Raw genomic sequence first — 21,204 nt, 5'->3', positions numbered from 1 at the left:
AAAATGACTGCAAAACAAACTCAAAGAAACCTTCAGACAAGTGCATAGGGAATTAGAGAACATCCCAAAAAATTAAAAGGAAATAAACTACAGTTCATATTCTAGACAACAGCATTTGTTCCGACACTGCAGACACACACAAAGAGACACACAGTTTGTGTATTGTTGTTCTTGGAGGAGCTGATTTGACAAGCACCTCTTACGTTTATTCGAGCCTGGTGGTACACGACCCCGGCCGAGTTGCTGCACGTGCACCGATACAACCCGCCGTCCGGCACCTGAGTGTGGGTCACGTTGAGCTGGCTGACCACGTGGCCCTCGTGGGTCTCATAATGGCCCAGGTGGTGATGGGCATCTTTGATGACGGGGTCATCATCCAGCGACCAGCTGCACCTGGGAGGCGGCGTTCCCTTCACATTGCAGACTAGGAACAGGGGTTCGTTAGGGTTCACCACCTTCTCGCTGAAAGAGGATAAGATTTTTGGGGTCCCGTCTGCGTTGAGGGATGAGGCAGAAAAGAGCACAGTGAGAATGAAACAGAAGGTCAGTCAATCACAGCGTTGCGTTTGGCATCTGTCTTTTTGGCTTGTCTCCAGATGGGGCAGTATATTTTGACTTGTTTCTAAATTCTCCTGCATCCTTAAACCGCATAAGTGAAAAACTTAGACACTCAGAGACCAAAACTGTTTAGTTTAATTTTAAGATAATTTCATTTATTTAACACAACTTTTTTTTAATTATTATTTTAGCAAATTCCCCTTCTGACAGAGTACAGTTATTGTTTAACAATTCAACTAGATCAGAAGCAATCAGCAGCAACCTGGTTTGTCAGATCATCTTTACTATCTCCACTGTCAGTATTTTTGCTTGAAAAATGTCAGAAAATCTTTCTTCTGAAAATAGGAGATAGAAATACAACGTTGGAAATATTGTAAAATTGAACCAAAATATAAATTAATAAAGGTGTAGCATGGATGTATACATATTTGACTGTATTTTAAAGTGTATCCACATAGGATATAAAAAGCTTATTTAATAACTTTACGCATGTGCACTTCTGGTCAGCAGTGAATATAAATTCTAGATCATTTCTCTGAGCTCCTGTTTTCTTTTCAGGGTGGACTGATTATATCCAATGAACTTCAATAAACTTTATAAGTAAGTCTGAGAGCACAAATTTATTGTGGATTTAGCTGCAGCTATCTTCTTGAGTCCAGGAGTTTTTCTCTCACACATTCAGTGTAGTTGCCTTTTGAATTCTCTCTGCCTGCCTGCAGTTTCTCTCTGATAATCCAGGTTTGTTCCATGTGATTATAGATTATCAATATCTACTTCTTATGCCGCCCCAACCACAGAGCACAGTTGCCTAAGCAACGGCGCCAAGGTTGATCATGAGCATTCACGTGCATGTGCTTCTGTCTGCGTTAGTGTTAAATCTAGCGTGATCGTACTTGTAGTGGCTTGGAGTCACTGCTGCATAAACTCCAAGTTAATATCCAACTCATTGATTATGCATAGAGCAGCTGCTAATTCGTTTGCACACATGAGTTCTTAGATTAAAGGGGCATTTTACCTTCGAGGATAACCTGTACGAAGTCTTGCGCCGACATTTTGCCCTTCCTGGCGAAGCACTGATAAGCTCCGCCATCACTTTTCGTCATTCCCTCAATGATTATGTTCTCCCGGTTAAGCCCTGTGAAGCGAACATTGTTTCCAGGGTAGATGATCTCTCCATTGCGATACCAAGACAGCTCGTATTCATCGGAACCGCTCACGCTACAGGACAGAGACACCTTGCTGCCCACGCTGCCTTTCACTTTTCGAGGACTGACCATTGCCTTCAAGGGCTCTGCGGATGAAGAAAACAGAATTACTGTTGCAGAAAAGTTGTTATCCATCACTTTGATAGTAAAATTAAACAGTTAAAGGTTGTCAATAAAGGCAGTTTTCTTTGATAAGACTTACGCTTAATATACAGGCGTCCCATGACCTCTGCGTTGCCATAGCTGTTCCAAACTTCACATACGTACGTTCCTGAGTCACTGGGCTGTGCATTCTCTATGAGCAACCCTGAGATGGTCTGGCGAAAGCGACTGTCTGGCTCCAAGGGGCTGTTGTCCTTCAGCCAGCGGTATTTGGGTGTGGGGAAGCCTGAGGCCTTACAAGGCAGCTCCACTCGATGATTAATCTTCACCTCTTTGTGGTCAAAGCCGTCCAAGATGGCTGGCTCAGCGTTGGTGGGGTCTGGACAGAGGAAAGAATTTGGGTTAATTAGTTGTGAGTGTCGCCAAATCGGAATGTCGGACATTATAATCTAATACAAATAGTTGGGGTCGATATTTTTTTTCCTATCAACATCATCTGTGGTACTTTGAAAAAGTATTCACACCCCATTGATGTTTTTCACATCGTATGTTACAACCATTCATTTCCATCAACCAACCCAGGGCCAAGCAAAGTGGTATCATGCACTAGAAGAAAACCTACAGAAGACCTGAGATGAAGAAAAGGGATTGCCTTCCAGCATGACAACATCTCTAAATATGCCACCAGGAGCTGCAATGGGATAATTCAGATCAAAGTATATTAAAGTTTTAGAACGACCCACTTCAAATCCAAAGCTAAACCTAATGCAGACTGGTTGGTTCGCAGATGTTGTTCTTGCTAACTGAGCTTTAGCTATGATGCAAAGAGAGGCAACAATCTCAGTTCATTGATGCACAAAGCTGACAGACACATACAGCTATAGTGGCAATGGCAGGTTGCTCAACAAAGTACTGAGTCCAGTAAGATGAGTAGAAATGCATGCCGCACTTCTCAGATATTTAATAAAAAAATACATATATAGAAAACTATTCTTTTGCTTCCTTTTTACCATTATGCCCTACATTCTGATGGTGAAGCCCTTGCCTCTGTAGTTGTGATGTGACAAAACATTCAATGGGTTTGAAGACTTTTGCATTTTCAATCTCGTAATAAATCCAACTAAGACACATTTTGGTTAATTTGGTCAACGTGACTGAAGCGTGAAACCAGCATACTGACCTGACACAATGAGACGCGCGCTGTTGCTCTGCCGCGACTCACCGGTGTACCGGTGGCGTGTTGTGCAGCGGTAGTTATTTAGGCCATCCTCAGGCAGGACGTCCACAATGTACAAGGCTCCCGTAGATGTGATGAGATATCTTTGTCCTGCAGCAGATAGGGGAACAAGGTGAGAGACATGAAGGGCAGCAGTTGTTAGGCTGTTACACCGTATCAAAGCAACTTTTTACATCATAAAACATTCATTCGCTCAGGCATATCTCAAGGATTTCTTTCTCTGTGGGATACCAGTTAAGAATAAATCTCAAAGCAAACAAAACCGTTAGGAAGCTCTTCTTTGAAGACAGAGTTTGTTATGTACATATTGAAACCAGTAATGTTAGCTGTGCGTGAACATAAAACACAAGCTCTCTTCGTAGCGCACCAGCCGCGTCAGAGCAATGAATTCAGATCTGCATATCTCACGCATCTCTGATCTTTAATAGCGTTCATTGTCTTTGTGTTCCTGCTTACAGTGTAACCTCCCCAGTGTCACCGTTTGATGAAGAAAGCCAATTTTTTTTTTCTTCGGCTGTCACTGCCAGTTCCTTAAGTGCAGTAACATTATGTTAATTCGACAGATCAAACCAGGCTGAGTGGGGTTGTCAACATCCATGAGGAAGTAAACCTTCCTCTGCAGCATCAAATGGATCCTCACATTCCCACGGGAGCAGACTGATGTCAGAGCTGATCGAAAAAGGCAGTTTTAAGGAGACTGTCAGTGCTGTGTAAAGGTGAGTGTTATAAGACAGAAAAGGCCTTCTAGGCTAGAGAAGGGACAGTTTCAGAAACTTTGATAACTACAGAAAAGGTGACAGATTGTAGCAGTAGCACACCACTTAGAGCAAGACACCTTGCTTTATTATTCCATAAATATAAGAGTCGGAGCATCAAATTTCATGTTTAAATAAAAAAAATATATATATATTAAAAATCACTGAAATAACACTTTTTTTTTACTTTTTTGGGGCATTTTATACCAGCAACAAGTTGTTTCTCCAACAATTTGCTAATTAAGTGAATTAAGTATGCTTCTATGATTTTATCAGGGTCATAATCTGTCATATTTAGGAAGAGTCAACTGCACCAAACAGAACTACAATTAATTAAAACAAAGAGAAATAAACTTTCACATCGTGGTTAAAATGCAGCAGTGGAAAATATGTCTTTTACAGCAAAAAATGAACAACTTAGTGAAGGAGATAAATTGTCCATGAACACTTTAGTAGTTAAGCTTATTGAAAAGACACCACCATAGTAAGCAAGGTTCTCATTATCAAAAAATGCTGATCCAGTCATTCTACAGATATGAAGCTTATTACTGTAAAAAAAACTTTTCATTTCTACCTAAAATTTTTAACGAATAGAAGTCCAACACAAACAATGGATGACAGATTAGTATAATAACTGGTGTTATTATGCTGAAACAAGTAAAGTCTGCACTGATTGCTGAAGCATCATTTCGAACATAAAGACTGGAGGTATAATGTATATTCATCTTTCTGCAGAAAGATTTTTGAGTTAAGAATAAACATGCATCTTGTAAAGTTCTGTACGATATTAAGATAGCATGTTCTACATCATTATTCTGCAATCATCTATATGTATTTTTTTCCTGACTGCACTCCAGTTAAATTTAAAAAGGATGAACAGTAGACAGCATTAAAGCAGTAACACTTGATTTTATTTTCTGTGTAGCTCCCAACAAGACAACAAAAAACAAAAGCGAAAATTAACAACATTTATTTCTTTAATCTTTTTTATGTGCGTGAAAAAAAAAAAAAAAAAAAACATCTTCCAAACAGACATGAACAAGCAAGTGGATGGTAATCTTGTCTCTGTGTGGGTGACCAAATTACATACAGCCTTATTTAGGCCTTGTAACATCATCCCCTATAGATCAGACCATATGTCAGGCTGTAATTACAGTCTTTCTCTATGTTTCATGTTTCTGAGGCAGGCTGCTGTACTAGCACTGCGTTACAGCATTTCAGGATGGATATGTCAATTTATGACGTCATCTGGACAAATTTGCTGAAATAAGAAAAAGGAAAAAATGCTGAAGGATTTTGCACCTTTTTTTCTAACAAACCGTGCTTTACTTTAATATTCATCTGGAGACTAATATTTACAAAAGAAGCAAAACATGTTTAATTTGCTAGCATTTTATGTGCATTTCTTTTATGTTTACACAGGCAAAATGAAATCATCCTTGTGGGGTTCAGCAAAATGGGGGGAGTGGTGAAGGGGGGTACACAGAGGCGGGAGAAGCGAGACGAAACTGCTCAGCTATTGTAAGGACTGACCTAGATAGAACAGACAACGGATTCCATGGATATGATGTCCTAAAGGGGTTTCATGGGTTTTACATACAGGGCTGTTAGACGGGCAACCAGCAAGTGAAATCTATAAACAGAGGGAGGGTGTGACTGCGTGTGTGTATCTGTGTGCCCAGCAGCCATGTATGCATACCAGAAAGCCATACAATTGGTAAAAGCAGTCATTTTTGCTCCTTAGGAAGGCCTGTTTTTAATCATTATTTTTTGACATTTTGTTTTATTCCCACCGCTTCCTCCGCGTCTGCCCTGAAATAACTACACATCAAAAGAGTGAAATCCCTAAAAACTACACATTGTGATTCAGAAGCAAAACCAAAAATTTCGGCATCTCCTCCAAATCTATCCCCATCCATGCCTCGTTTCTCTTTCTCGCTTCTGGCTTCTCCATTTTGATTCAGTACTGGCCCTCTGAAATCTCACTGTGGAATCCATCTTGAGTGAGACAAAATGGTATTTCACTCCAGCCGCTGTGAGCTGCAGCAATTTTCTCCTCAAGCACCCCTACGCTCCTGCAATACCTTTTAAGACATCAGAGCTCAGTTATTGTGTTATGACAAAATAAAGTGCAGGCAGAAGGGACACTGCAGCAGGGAAACAGATTCAAAATGTATGCTATTGTGCTTCTCTTCTTTAATTTAGTTGCTCTTTCACCTGCTTACAGCATCACCTTTTAGTAGGTTTTTCTTGCACACAGTAGTAGGTGTCGGGAAAAAGGTACAAAGTAATTTAAACGCCTTAAAATGCGCTGTGATGCCGTGCGATGTATAAACGGCTTTGGCTTAACTAAGGAGCTAATAGAAGTCCAAGTTCCCCCACATGCATTAAAAATCCTCTTAGAAGATATTTTGGTGCTATTGTCAGACAGTGGAGTCCCTCTCTCCATTCATACACAGCAGCGCCGCTGCAAAGTGAAAAAGTGCTCCACTGCACCAGACACACTTTATCTAATCATCTCCACTTTGCCAGAGACAGGATCTAATACAAACAGCGGGCTCTTCTTCTCAGCAGGCTAAATAAGCCCGGACATACAGATGAACTGGTGTCACACTGCCAATGTGCGCTCTGATGTCTCTGTGATTCAAATGAATGTCAAGCTGGTTTGATCTCAGCTGACAATTTTAAGACTAAATTAGACAAACTACCAGCATTTTTAGCCTAACTGGCCATGCAGTTTGCATCTGTCGCTCTGCATGACCAGAAGTGATTCATAAGTCTGCCCCAAACGCCCCAAAATAAACATGTTTTTAGTGTTTATCCTGGCTTTAATATTGCTTTGATATTGTTTTACAACTAAATCTTGTTTTAAACTTTCTCACAACATTATCCCTGAGTGTCTGCTCTGTTTCTTGTTCATTGTGATGCTGCTTGTTCTCATTAAAACTGCGGAGGTCTTCACAGGGCAGGCCATACTTATTCGGACATTAACACAGGTGGTCACTTCTGAAGACAGTTGGTTGCGCTGGATTTTATCTGCAGCTATAAGCTTAACATTTTCAATTAAAGACAGAATGTCTGTGGTTGTAACAAGACAAAATTCAAGGGAATTTAATATACATTTCCAAAGCACTGCAGAATCCTCTCATAAAGATCGCATTAAACTATTGAAGGTTCAGCAACTCCAGTCTAAATCACATCTGAATCAAATGGCTGAGTTACCTCCTCAGTATGCAGTCAAGTTCTCCAGAGCTAATGACCTGATTATTCGAGACCTGGAGCTGCAGACTCCTGCTCTGCAGGCTCGGTATGAAAGTAACAGGTTTAAAAAGTTTAACAACAGGAATTAACTTCTGTAGAGGCTTGCTGACTTATTGCTGTTGTTTAAAGACAGTGGCAGCTTTGCTTCTCAGTATACTGTGTACACGACACAGTGAGGAGAGCTCCAGCTCCAGTCGGGTCAGCAAAGCCACAGAGATGATGAATGGTCTCATGAATGTACCAGGTCTGTGCAGCGACTACTGTAGCCCACTTCAACTTTCCAGCATCTGTTTGGACAAACCAATTATTAACAAATAGTTGTTACTGGCTCTCATCAAGCATAGAAGATGTTAGAATTTACCCTCTGATGTTAATTTACCCTCTGATGTTACTCCTTCTTCAAAAAAACAGCAGAGGAGATGCACCGCTTTGAAGGACACAGTTCTTTAATTTCTTCCAGCTTTGAGTTACATTGTGAAACGGGTCACGGGGGGTGGAGAGGGGGGGCAACAATTCAGATACCAGCTTTAATCTGCTTTGATTGAGGTCAGATCCCTGGACTGAACTCTTTACCTTAAAGCTCCTCTGGCTGATGTATAGCTGCATACAAAAAAAAAACTGAAATCAGTCCAATGACTATTCTGCAGGGAGAACAGCTAATGTTAAAGCCCGACTTTCTAATTATTTGAATATTCAGTTGCAAGCCATATTGACAGTGACAAAAGTTAAGTTAAATTTAAATCATTACATAGAGATGCATCACCTGCAGTGGTTGTTTGAAATGATGCTTTCTCGTCTTTTCACCTCATCATCATTCAGTTCTTTTAATGGTTTTGTCAATAGACCCAGGATATACTCAGTTCTCACCCAATGGCTGCTGGAGATTGCCACCAGTCACCATGACCTTACAACATGCTATGGTGTGAGTGCACATACTCGCTCACACCTAAGGGCAATTCAAAGTATCTACTTAATCTAACAAATTTCAAGCTTTTGGTGCTTTTTAGAGCATACCTGAGGTATTTGCTGTAAGCAGTTAGTCATTATGCAGTAACACTTCTGGTACTGCATCATCAAAAATCTGACTAAACACTATTTTGAATCTATTGTCTGTGTTTTAAGACACCTTAGAGAAGGAATAATGCCTATTCATACAATTGTTGACAAAAAGTCAGACAAATGCAACATATACTTTGAATGAACAGTAGGTAAGCAATAATAATGTACAGAAAGTTAAAACACAATTTAGGCTGCAAAAAGCACCTGTAAAAGTCATCTGAAAAATTTCTTTTTATCAATGCACCTGCGCTGTGAATAGATGTTCAAAATACAAGTAAATGACAGAGCTGCCATTGAAGGCCGAATGAAGAAGGCATCCTTGATTCAGCGAAAGTTTTGGCATCAGAGCTAGAATGCAAAGAGACTCTCTGTCAGCCTCAAAACAACTCTGTGTTCCTGTTTGGCTCATTTTACTTCCTTCTCCTGAGCTCTCTTTCTCTCTCTCTTTCTGCCTCTCCCTGTCTCTCCCTCTGTGTGCTGAATCCTAAAACAGTGGCTGGCTGTGTGAAAACACTGCAATGAAATCCTGCAGTCTCCAAAGTCCTGCATGGAACAATCACCTTGTCTTACCAAAACAAAATAATAATAATCAGCCTACCAATAAGCAATGTTGTCCAACATTTTCCTGCTATTTATATTAGAATTATTGGAATTTAAATATATTATTTCATTTTATTTTATATAGTATTATGTAGCATGGTATTTTAAGTTGTATAAATATGTAGACCCTAAATAAAACAAACCAATAAAATACAGAGCATGAACAGTTTTTATAAATTTCTCTAAATAAACAAGCAAAATATGTGCAATACTATGACATTCCCTCAAATCACATTCACATTACGGCTTGGTCTAAGCTTTCGAAATCGTCTTAAGAAAATTTAGACCAAATATATTACATAAATCATATGACCTAAAACAAGGTATTTTCCTATGCTTTTAGGAAGAACAGTTTCCAAAAAGGTAACAGAGTCAAATACACTGAATGGTATTTTAAGACCAACATACTCAGAACTTCATCATTCATTTTTCATTTTTTAATGAATAATTTGTGCTTTATAATTTATGCAAGAATGTCCAACTGTCATGAGATGAACAATAAATTTTTAATAAAGTACAAAAACAAGTGAAAGATGTAATTTTTTCATAAATAATGCCTTCCACTCCTTTATTTAGATAAATGCATCTGAAGTTGAGGAGGTGGAGCCTGTTGACTGAAAACAAAGAGTTGTAGCTACACCAGCTGGCGTAAGTGTGAATTTTGTAGGGTTCTCAGGAAAAATGTGCAAATAAACAAACATATTTTTGTTGTGCAAGTTTCTCATGATTGACTGTGGAATAATGAAATAAACAATCTACCAAGAAATTAACTATGTTTGGAGTTTACTGAATTAATATTTTTTTTGTTTTATTTTTTTAAGTGAGATTGAGCAGATTGGTCAGTGAACATTTTACCTTCAGATATGTCACTTTTTATTCAAACATTTTTTTACCACAATATTTTTTTTTTCAATTTAAACACAGATTTTCTTTCTTTAATGGATGCTGTAAAAATGACATTGCGGCTTGTAGCCTTAAATTCTCTAAGAACTTAAGAGACGTAAAGTTGAGCATGCTATGACGAGGACGCTAAAGAAAAAGCAACACTGCAAATAAATGAAGAAGATCTTTGTGTTCACAATGGGAGGTTACCTTTGTACAGGACCACATGGTGAGAGGATTAATTTTACATTTATGTATAGCAGCTTGCGGAGGTGGGCTGCAGGCGCTCACCTGCACACACACACACACGCACACACACACACACACACACCCACACACACACACACACACACACGCACGCGCACACGCGCACACGCACACACGCACACACGCACACACACACACAGTACATCACAAGAACTGCTGAAAAACAGAGTCAGGTCTCCAAGGTTAAAGAGACTGGGGGGTGCTGATGTCTTTGATGAGGTTGGCAATCCAGTAATCTCTGCTGAAGCCCTTGGCCATTAAACAGCATGTTGATGAGAACGTTGGCACATTAAAGCACGTCAGGACAGGTGCATCAAAATAGCAACACGACTAGGAGGACTGAAGATGCTTACGGAAAGCAAAGGAATGTTACAGCGTTTAAGAAATGTTGTGTGTAAGTGTGCACATTTCTCCATGTGTTTGCTTTAACATTTTGTTAGTGCAAAGTCAATGACTCCTTCAAAATAGAAATATTTTTAGCATTTACTGGTACCTTAAAAAAAACTGACCTTGACTGGCTTTACAGTAAAAGGACAGAACTGAAATGAATGTAATTGGCTTTCAATCTGTCTATATGATTGGATTGGCTTGAATCATATTTCTGGATAGAAACTGGATTTGTTTTTCTTGTAAAGAGTCTTGAGACAACTGAGAATCTGCACAATATGAGCTGAGTAAATTAAAGAGAATTAATGCTCAATGCAAGAAAACCTGCTAATTGTAAAAAAAAAAAAAAAAAATGTAAAAAATAAATGCCTAGGGCCAGTGTAATTCTGTACAAAATGAGTTTGAAAACAGCTCGCCAAAACAACAATTTTACTCCAAGTGTGACACTGCTGGAGTTCCACTAATGAAGTAAGCTTACTAATTGGAGGAGGGAGGCACACAGCTGAAGTTGATCCACTTCTACCACCCTGTCTTTGTACCCATAAACCTCAAGAAAGGGGGATTACCAAAGCCCTTATTACACCAACCTTTATCCTCTTGCATCTGTGCTTTGTTTTTTTCATGCTATTAGAGAGATATTTCACAGCCAAATGGCCAGATGACTAATCTAATAATTTGCCCAAGTCTTATTTCTTATTTTCCAACAGTAAAAGAATAAAACTCTCCCTAAGCCACAGCAGAGAAGTTGCTGCACTCTGTGTTGACTTTATGTCTGGAGGATTATTATACTCACAAATGGATAATAAAATGATTAATTAAATATAGCCTCCCATTTCCACTATACTGCAGCGAAACTATTGGCTCGAGGCTGATCAGATGCACATTCGCGGAGTAAGGCATGTGTTATGTGTAGTTGCGTGCACGTGTGCATGCACATGCAACATGTGTAGCAGTCTGCCATCATAACCTAATTATTGTAGCGGCTTAACAACAGCAATTAGCACATTTCCATCAGACGACACTAATTTGTGAATTCCATTTCAGCACCGTTTAGGACGAGCGCAGTGCAAGAGGGAGAGACTTAATTCACTGCTGAGCTAAAGGCAAAGCTAAATCCATATCTATAGAGCGGTGAAAATTGCTTATGGTAATTCCAGTTATTGTAAAACTAGGCTGACGCTTTAATGAAATTTCAAATTTTAATCATTTGTTTTTTGTATAGTCCACACAGTTTGTCCCCTTCGGGAGCCATTGTTTCTTCAACCCAACATGATTCCTCTCCCGGCTTCCCTCAAAGACAAATTAAATTGTTCTATCAAATAAAAGTTCCCAGTCTGAGGGAGAAGAGAATCTAATTTTTGAAATATCTTAAGTGAACCATTGTACAATGCATATTCTTACAGCAGATTGCAAGAACTAAATTATGACGAGTGCTACATAATATCAGAAAAAGGGGCAATTGGGAAATTATTATTGATGATAAAATCAAATGTGATTATTCTGTCTTTTCCCCCCTTCGCATTTTTTTCCCATCATGATTAATCTTCTACTCAAACCCTTTGGTGTTTTTGCTCCAGAGTGTTGGCTTGGTTCAAGTCTTCCTTTTATTCTTCATTAAGTTTGAGATTGACCGTTTTACTTGATACAATACTTTAAGATTTATGCTTTCTTGAAAATTCATGCCTTAATAATTTGCCAATGCTCACATCCTGTGCTGTTGCAGTTTATTATGTTTGGTTAAACTTAATTTATCAAAACATATCTAATTGGCTTCTGTGCTATTATCACACGAGCCAAGCTGTGACACTAAATATTCATCAAACTGGACAAATTCATTTTTGGCATGCGCAGTGTGAATGTATGGCCCTTAAAACGTGTCTGAAATCTTCTTTCCAAGCAGCTGTTTGTGTTTGTGATATAGCAAATAATACAATAACTTTAATTAAATGTGTTCTGTATCGCTAATTAGGGTCAATATTGTCTAACAATTTCTTTCTTCTATCTTTCCTAATGTACTCCTTCCTTCCTTTCAAGTAATTTCTTTCTTTTCAATGCATCTACAATCAACAAAGACCCAAACACTGTGGGTTTTCCATAAAATCTTCAAATAAATTATTTTACTTCAGTAATACTGTTTGTCGTAGAGTTGCATGTGATGATACATCCTGAAAATAATGTTTCATCATTTCCAGCTCAGTCAGACTGCCGTGGGTTGTAAGAACAAATAAATAAGCTCTAGCGTGACCATAACTATTTAGACAGGCAGCACATGTCAGTCATGAAGTTACTGATTGGAAATAAATTTAAGTGCCATTTAAATGTCACAACAATCATCCAATATTTAACAATGACAAAGATTTACTAACCGGAAGCTGAAAGTGTGAAGCTGCTCAGACAGCAAGAGTGCCTGCCCTAATTTATGATTATTCAGGTAATGATTATTTGACCAGCCGGGGACTCTCAGAGGTCATGTATAGAACATTCAATTTTCAGCCAAAAAATTGTAAAACAGTCAACAAAGAAGAGATAACACCTTTCATCCCGCTACACATGCGATATTCAAAATGAGGTTGGATCCATGAGGGCATGCAATTTGTAAACATCATATCGCTTGACTTTTCACAAAAATGCTATGAACATTTTTATTTTTAGACCCAAATGGGGAATTTTATTATAAATATGCAAACATAAATGGCAAGATAAGAAACAGTGTGACATCGATTTAAAAGTGGGATGTTTTAACAATCTTTGTGCACACAAGTGAATCAGAAAAAACATCCCCCGCTCTTTTTCATCCCCCTAATTTCTTCCTCCCCCAGCCTCTCTCCCTGCCCCATCACCCTGCATCCCTTACTTCTTAAGCAGAGATGCATGTTGAGTGATAGGCCTGCGGATGAGTCTGGACAGTGCGTCTGAAGCCCTGGTTTTTAATAGGGTTCTGTTCCCAGTAATTATGCTGACACAATTTGATCAGTGCGGGGCTAAGTATCTTCATCTGAGGGAGATCGGGGGGAATTAACGCTGATGTAATAAGGACAATTTGTCACTATTAAGACGGAGGTGTTGACAGGCACTGGTGTTGTCAGGGCAACTGATGGTGCTCTCCCCTGCTACAGTACGCATTCTGCTGCATCCGGCGGGCAGAGTTGTCAGCCCCCCCCTCACTAATCGATTCTTTAGGTTGCCTTGCAAAGGAAAATGCACACATTCTGGGACAAAGTGAAATACACAGAGAATATAATAAAGACAGACTGCACCTGGAAGTGATCCAGTGCACAATGACATGCAAGCCCACACTACCAAACATTCAAGGCTAACCCACCTACACAGCCGTGCACACAAAAACTATAACAAAGCACAGAGAAAGACGTGTTCTGCTCAAAAGATTCAGCAAATTAATCTAACGACTGTGTATCTTCTTCACCTCCAGCACTTAGTCTGTAGACACTCACAGAGCTCGATCTTACCAAAGAACCACTGAAAATCATTAGTCTGCAAGAGTGCAAGGTAGAAGGGGTAAAAATAATTTACTAACGAGACACAAGTTCAGACCTTACTCTTTGCCGAGGGGGCCGGCCAATACCAAGATCTACTTGCCCTAATCTCTCTTCTGAGCCATTTTTTAAAAATTGAATTCACCATGCAGGGAAGAGCAAACTATGACGCTTCAACATGCTTCTAACCTCTAAAGCAGTGGCCCGCGGGCCGGATCCAGCCCGCCGCCACATTTGGTCCGGCCCCCCGAACAATACCAGAGAGCATTCAGATTTTTTTTCATACATTGTATTTTCCGATTTATATGTGGATTTTTCTTCAACCACCACGGGGCTCTTTAGCAGGAAGTGTGTCCTGTAAACTGTGAGTGTTTTGTTATGCATGGCGCATTGCTGTCATCTGTTGGACTTTTAGGGACCCCTCCCCCCTGTCAACAATTTCCGGCAGCGCAGGTGATAAACGTGTAACACTTTTTCTTTTACAAACTGACTCCGGCCCCCCACCAGAGAAGGGAAAAGTTATGTGGCCCTCACAGGAAAAAGTTTGGGGACCACTGCTCTAAAGCATCTTAAGTCAATGTTTAAAATGCACTCGTCATAAAACAGTTTTCACATCCAACTTCTGTATTACTGGATGAATTCAGGTGTTGTTCTGCACCCATTTCAATCTGTTTATCGATTGGTTCCTTGAGAAAAGGTAGAATGTTGCACGTACTGGACACGGTTGTTCATAACATAGGCCCAGATGTAACCCTTCATTACACTTCCTTTGTGTTGTTCCATTACATCACAATTTGTAAAATACCAGTAAACACATAGAAATTTGAAGTTGTAATGTGTCAAAATGTGAAAACGTTCAGAAGTTATGAATACTTTTGTAAGGCAATGTATGCTAACTTTGAAGTTAATAGAGGAGAAAATAATTTGATCTACAGACTACAGAGCAGAATCAGAGATGAATAGTATCACATCTTCACTTCCACCCATTCAGCTCCCCCGGGCCTTTCTCCTTTTAGTGTTGAGGTTCAATGTGGAGGTTGAGCCTTTCTTTACACTTTGATTAAAGTTAAAGGGGTTGGTACCAGGTAATGTACCTCTTTTTTCCAAAAAAAAAAAAAGTACAAGTTCAGATCAAATATAAGTCAATGAAACATATCCAATGCCAAAACTTTAGGCAAATAAACACTTCCAGAAATGACAGTATAACGATACAGGTACTATCTGCTTTGTGTGTAGGATTTCACTCTTATAAAAAAAAAAACGAGTCAGAGAGCACATACCTAGTGTTCCCCATAGGGCTGTAGTAATACAATAATCTCACAATACGATACACAATATTCTGCTCACGGTATGATATATATTGCGATATTCAGCAAACTATACAATTTAATACACTTTTGCGATTTTCTGAAAGATTTTAGAGGGACATTTTGTGACTGTTATAGAGTTGAATTGAATTAATTTAACTGAAAACTGATTAAAAGCACCAACTACCCAATACCTGGCTCTGGTTGGACATGGACACAGACTTAAAGTCGACAGCTGGACAAAATGAATTAAAGAAGTGATGAGAAAACATGTTTCTTTTAATTGAAACAGTAAAAACTGTAGCTTACATGCATTTGTAAAGTAAATGATAAATGTTTAACCTTGACACTTAACATTTGAAGGAATCACTCTAAGCCTAATGACCTAATCACTCTCCCGGCAAAGCAAGCAGTGAGTGAGCAAGGTGACAGTTGGATGTTACGATACTTGTGGATGAATATCAATTTTTTTCTAGGAAAAAAAAAATCAATATATGTCGCAAAATCGTTATTATTACACAGCCCTAGTTCCCCATCAGCTACTCCATCTGAAGCATCATCATTGTGAAGGAGACACACTCCAGTCAAGGATTTCTGTCAAGTCACGTTGTCACGGGGGTTGAGATAAAACTCTGTGACATGTGACATTAACCAGAGGTCACATGTAGACTACTGCCACAGCGGGAGTGGCTCTTGAGTCGTACAGTGATCCTCCAATAGTGTGGCAACTTTTGTAGCCAAACAGGAAGTGAGCTGTGTTGCTCCATTTTTTCCGTTGGGCGCTGTTGTGACATAATCGCCTCTGGCAACTCAAATCTGGATTTGGACAGCGAGCTCTCACGATGATGAAAAATGTTAGATTGCTTCATTTGACAGGGGGCTTGTTAGCAGTCGGAAAGCCATGTTCATCTGGGAATGTGACAAGGGAAAGATGCTGTGGACTGCAGAAGATAGGGAGCAACAGCACGGATAAGGACTGGACTCTCATTGGATGCTATCAGCTAGGGCATCTGTTATTTTGGAGCCTGAGACATAGACACGCACACACACACCCACACACGTACACAAACATTTGCTTGATATGCTGTGATGTACAATATTCAGGCATTGTCTTGGCAGGCATTTTCTCCTTGTGTGTGTGTGTGTGTGTGTGTGTCTAAGGCTCAGTCAGCACTTCCACAGTTTGCTGTCCAGCTGACGTCAGGATGGCAATAGCTACTGTACCAAACAGCCAGGCACCCTCCATCTACAGTCCCATGATGGCTTTGTGTCTACGCACCCATATGGTCATGTCCTTCTGTTTTCGTCTCTTGTCGTTGATATTAGTTGCTATGTTCTTCCCTTTTATTCCTAGATCATCTCTGCCTCCACAACTGTTTTATCATCCACATTTTTTGTCCTTTAATGTCCTCTTCTCTTACGGAATATACTCTCTCTGTGCTTTCGTCTTTTACCTCTTGTTATTCTCTCCCTACGTCTTCCTCTTTTGCTCTGTCTCTCCTCATCTGTCTCCATCCCTCACCCTCCTCTCAGCCAGTATCCCTTCCTCTCTCCTTCCTCCCACTTTCAAAGCGAACACTGTCTCTCCTTGTCTACAGTCAAAGACTCTCCTCTGTCCTCTATGCACTGTGTTGGAAAGCCACTGCAGGCCTGCCACTCAGTATGCACAGTGGCCACGTGGCCTGACAATGGCTCATTTCAACCTCAATTTCCCCCGAAATGAATGGGAGTGCACCCCAGTGCACGCAGCGTGCCTTTTAATTGGCCTAAGTTAGATTCAAACCATTAAACCACTGATGTCGACACATCTTGGCCGCACCCATTGCTCCCCCCACCTCCACAGCCCAATTCACACAGACACAGACACAGACACACACACACACACACACGCGCGCACACGCACACACACACACACACACACACACACACACACGCACACACACACACACACACACGCTCTTTCCCTCTTTGGCTGCCAGAACATAAACGTCTTATCTCCTGGCCCTAACCGAACAGGGAGCTTGAATATTCAGCAGATCCCATCTCCGTTTCAGCAGACAACAGTAAGCACATGCACACAACTGCCAGTACACATGCAAACACAGCAACACACGTGGTAAAAGCACAAAGATATATAAATACACACATGTGCATACACAAGCAGGGCCTTTTCCCAGCACCCACTGTCTCAAAATGGGTATTGTTTACGCTTTGCTGAGTTTGGCTCATTTGTCACTTTACCTTCATTTGCTCCAGTATGAACAATGTATTTCTGAGAGTTATTGATTAAAATCCAAGGTGGGTCCATAGATGCACACTGTGTAGTTATTAAGCTTGTTCTGTGGGCTAGCGATGGACTTATTTTCATCGTAGAATACCTGAGTCTTACCTAAATCAATCAAAGGAAAGCATGAAACAAGGATTTTACTGTGATGGATTAACAGAAATTACTGCACAACTCTGAAGTGAAAACATACGAGGTTTTCTTTTTTTTTTTTTTTTTTTTTTTACAGAAACTTGTAGTGAACATTTCGATTCACTCACCCAGAATTTATACTTTGTTGAGCCAATCTTAGCTGCAAATAGAGCAGCAAGTCTTTTGGGACATATCTCTACGAGCTTCGTTCATCTAGACAGAAATTCTTGCCCATTCCTTTATGCTCATAACAAAGGCTCAGACAAACCTCTCAATTGGGTTTGTGTTTGGTCTTTGACTGGCACATTGCATGGGATAAACAAAAAAAGGAAGCAAAACCCATTCGGGCCACCAGCCAGTTCGGTCTGGCATAGACCAGCCTTTCAGGAAACCTCTTGAACCTCCTGATGGCAAACCCGCTCCTCCTGACATACACTGATTTCCTGTAACTCAGAAAATAGACTTTAGTTTATAAATCACTAAATGGTTTAGCACTAAAATACATTAAAGATCTATTGATGCTGTATTAAACTTCCATTCCACTCAGATCTTCTGATTAAGCTAACAAACGGGTTTTTAGGCTTGATTTAAAGGAACTCTGTGTTTCTGCAGTTTACCAATTTTCTTGTAGTTTTTTCCAGATTAGTGGAGCATAAAAACTGAATGCTGCTTCTCCATGTTTGGTTCTGGTTCTGGAGAAGTATTAAGAGTTGCATTGATTAACAATAATTGGAATACAGATTATTTCTAATCTTCATTCCAATATTTTATCAAGATTTTTTTTTATCATTTTGATGGTGATATTTGAGAAAATGTAAGGTTTGTTGCTTGTTTGCTAATTTATGTTGTCATCATGTAAAGCACCTTGAATTACCCGCTGCTATACAAATAAACTTGCCTTACCCATCTACTGTTACACTTCATCTTCATTTGTTCAAAAATGTTCTCTAACAAACTTCTGAGGTCTTCAGAGAACAGTTTGGCTTAGTTTGAGATAATTTTACACAAATGTGTTTAATAATTGCTGAATGTCAATGCCGGATTTAATTGATCTGTATTATAGCAAAAGACTTAATCAGATTATTTTTGTGTAAAGCTTGAAAACTATTCATCTTTCCTAATCTCCTTCAAAAAATGACATTTTGTTTCCATCTCATAAAATAGAAATGTGAAACAGCTCAATATTTCACAGTATATCCTAACGTAATAATGTTTTCTCATAAAAAAAAAATTTAAAAAATGCTGCGATCAAAATTGTTGCTTAGAAATTGATCTTTTGATTCAACCTCTGGCTTTATCAACTGATCAGAAACCAGACTAGAACAAAGTGTTTGTTTTAATTACATCCTGGAAAACACAAACTAATACGAAAAGTTAATGTAATTAACAAAGAACGATTCAGTGAAACGTAGAACGATCTGCCTTTTAAGCTTTCCCAGATATAAACGTGGTTATAGGACATGATCAGTCAGAAGTTGAATTAGGAGCAGATTAATCAGCGTGGCCCTGTGGCATTGGGGGACAAGCTGTGGTCTAATCCAGGAAAGGGCTGGGAACCAGGTGTGTTTCATCTCACAGCCTGAACCAACCAAAACAAGCGCAGCCCGTGCTTTGCGCCAGCACCCCTTTGAAATTTTTCACTCCAAATTCACAATAGCCCAATCTCCCCATGGATGTTGTCAGAGATGAAAGAGGTAGCATGCTCTGGTGCTCTGTCCACACCGCTCTCTCTTTCTCTTTCTCTTTCTCTCTCTGCTCATTCTCTCTGGAACAGAGAGGCAAAAAAGAAAGCGAATACTCAAGTAGCTCCCGCACTCTTCAACCATTTTACTCCACCTGCTTTGATCTCCGTAGCTTGCTGCAGTCATAGTAACGGATCAAAATCTCAGTACCTTCATATCTGACGCTTTTCTCCCTCTTTTGCTATTAGTTTGACTTGTACACGTTTATTTGCTTGTCTAAACCATCCCTCTCCTCTCCCGTTCTCCCTCTGTGCGTCTGTACCTCTCTTAGCCTCCAGTTGCTGGGAGGGTTTTCCTCCTCGTTTGGCTCGTTAGTGCGAGGCAGCCGGCAGGATCAATTACGGGAGAATGTGAGCTCGCGTCTCTGTATCATTACCCAGCAAAAACTATATTAGTTCAGTCTGAGGGGAACACATAGACAGAAGACAGTTGGATTATTATAGCAGCCTGCTGCTGTTTCTGCTCTTAAGGCAGCATCTGCATCAGATCACCAGCCAGTATTTCCCTGTTTCACTCCTCTGTTATCTTCTGAGGCAGAGAGGGTAAAATGTTCACTTTAATCACAATCAAATCTTCCTTCAACCGAAACTAAAGGCCAGGAAATCTTCCATGACAGAGTCGTTACTGGAATAATTCGGGGGTTATACTCCAGTCGAATTCTTGTATTTGATCATTTTCAGGGGAATGTTTAAATCTGTTTTTGTTTCGCTATAAGCCATCCAAGCATGTTACCCAAACTTAAGGTATGAACTAAAGTAGTGTCGCCAGTCTTCTATTTGTACCCATAGAAAATGAATATAATAATAATAATAATAATAATAATAATAATAATAATAATAATAAATGAATCCTTTTGCTATATGCAATATTAAAAAATTGACACACTTTACTTGATGTAAAACAAAATTGTCTCTCTCTGAAAGAGATCATTTTATTTTATTTATTCTATCTTGCGTACAAAACTTAATAATCATCAGAACTGATATTATAAGTAATTACCATAATTTATATTTTTAAAGTAACTGTGGAATATGGCAAAAATCAAATCTCTGATTATTTTCTTTTCTTTTAAGAAATTTTCACCATAAATCAAAGCCATGCATCTGCCTTGCTATAAGTAAATAATTCTCTAGCATATTCCTCTGCATCTGACACTGTAGCACAAAAACTGCCATCTGCAGCTCAGACAGGCTTTCATGTTTTTGAACATGTCAAATTTTCTTGGCATGAACCTCAAACTTCAACAGGCAAGAATTACTGCACCTATGCAGGAATCTCCAATCTACTGTAGAAGCTACATAAATGTCACAGTAGTAATCTATTGTAAGCTTATGTTATTCAAACGCTCTGTCTGCACTGACGAAGGTTGACCCATCTCAGCATTCCAAATGCTTGACACTGCCATGACTGGGCCGTCCAAAACCTTTTTCATTCAATTTTGCTAATAATAAAATCATGTCACCACTTAAGAGACTGTTTTATTGACCGTTGGAGTTTTCACTCCTAGATGGCCAGGGGATCATTATTGGGCATTTATAAAAAACATTATTTTACGTTTTTAGCTTTTTATTTTTATGAAAGGTGGTGGACTTTGAATATCTTTTTAGTCCTGCTATATTTTTGTTGATTAGTAAACCCTCCCCATTTTTTTTTCATTTTAACATAGCATACTGATCACCTTGCTGACAAAATATTGTAAAAAGCAGAACATATTGTTTAAAATTTTTTAAGACCTTTAGAAAACTTGTCAAAAAGTAACAAGAAGGCCTAATGTTAAAGGCAAATATAGAAAAAATACTTATACTCATCCATCAAGCACTAGAGTGTTTTGTTTTGTTTTCAGGGCTCAACATAGAACTTCTGTCAATACTCTTAGCGTTATGTACTTGTCTGGCTTTGCCAGATATTGCCTGAACCTTAAGGTAAAGATAA

General features: G+C 39.3%; 1 protein-coding gene across 7 annotated transcripts in view; it reads right to left on the bottom strand.

The window, feature by feature from the left end:
• dscamb (Down syndrome cell adhesion molecule b) overlaps nt 1-21,204 on the bottom strand; it is a 123,591-nt gene that overhangs the window by 40,190 nt on the left and 62,197 nt on the right. For 6 of the 7 annotated variants that reach the window (XM_081614258.1, XM_081614259.1, XM_008425290.3 and 3 more), the window contains exons 4-7: nt 3,046-3,192; nt 1,966-2,244; nt 1,574-1,849; nt 197-493 (exon numbers count right to left, since the gene is read on the bottom strand). In XM_081614258.1, coding sequence (XP_081470384.1) covers nt 197-493; nt 1,574-1,849; nt 1,966-2,244; nt 3,046-3,192 — 999 coding nt within the window. The remainder of the gene's footprint in view (nt 1-196; nt 494-1,573; nt 1,850-1,965; nt 2,245-3,045; nt 3,193-21,204) is intronic. The other variant, XM_081614260.1, reaches the window with a different exon arrangement.

The sequence above is a fragment of the Poecilia reticulata genome, chromosome 13, assembly GCF_904066995.2.
Source record: "Poecilia reticulata chromosome 13, P_reticulata-male-v2, whole genome shotgun sequence".
Classification (NCBI taxonomy): Eukaryota; Metazoa; Chordata; class Actinopteri; order Cyprinodontiformes; family Poeciliidae; genus Poecilia; species Poecilia reticulata.
This window is presented reverse-complemented; position numbering and strand designations above follow the sequence as displayed.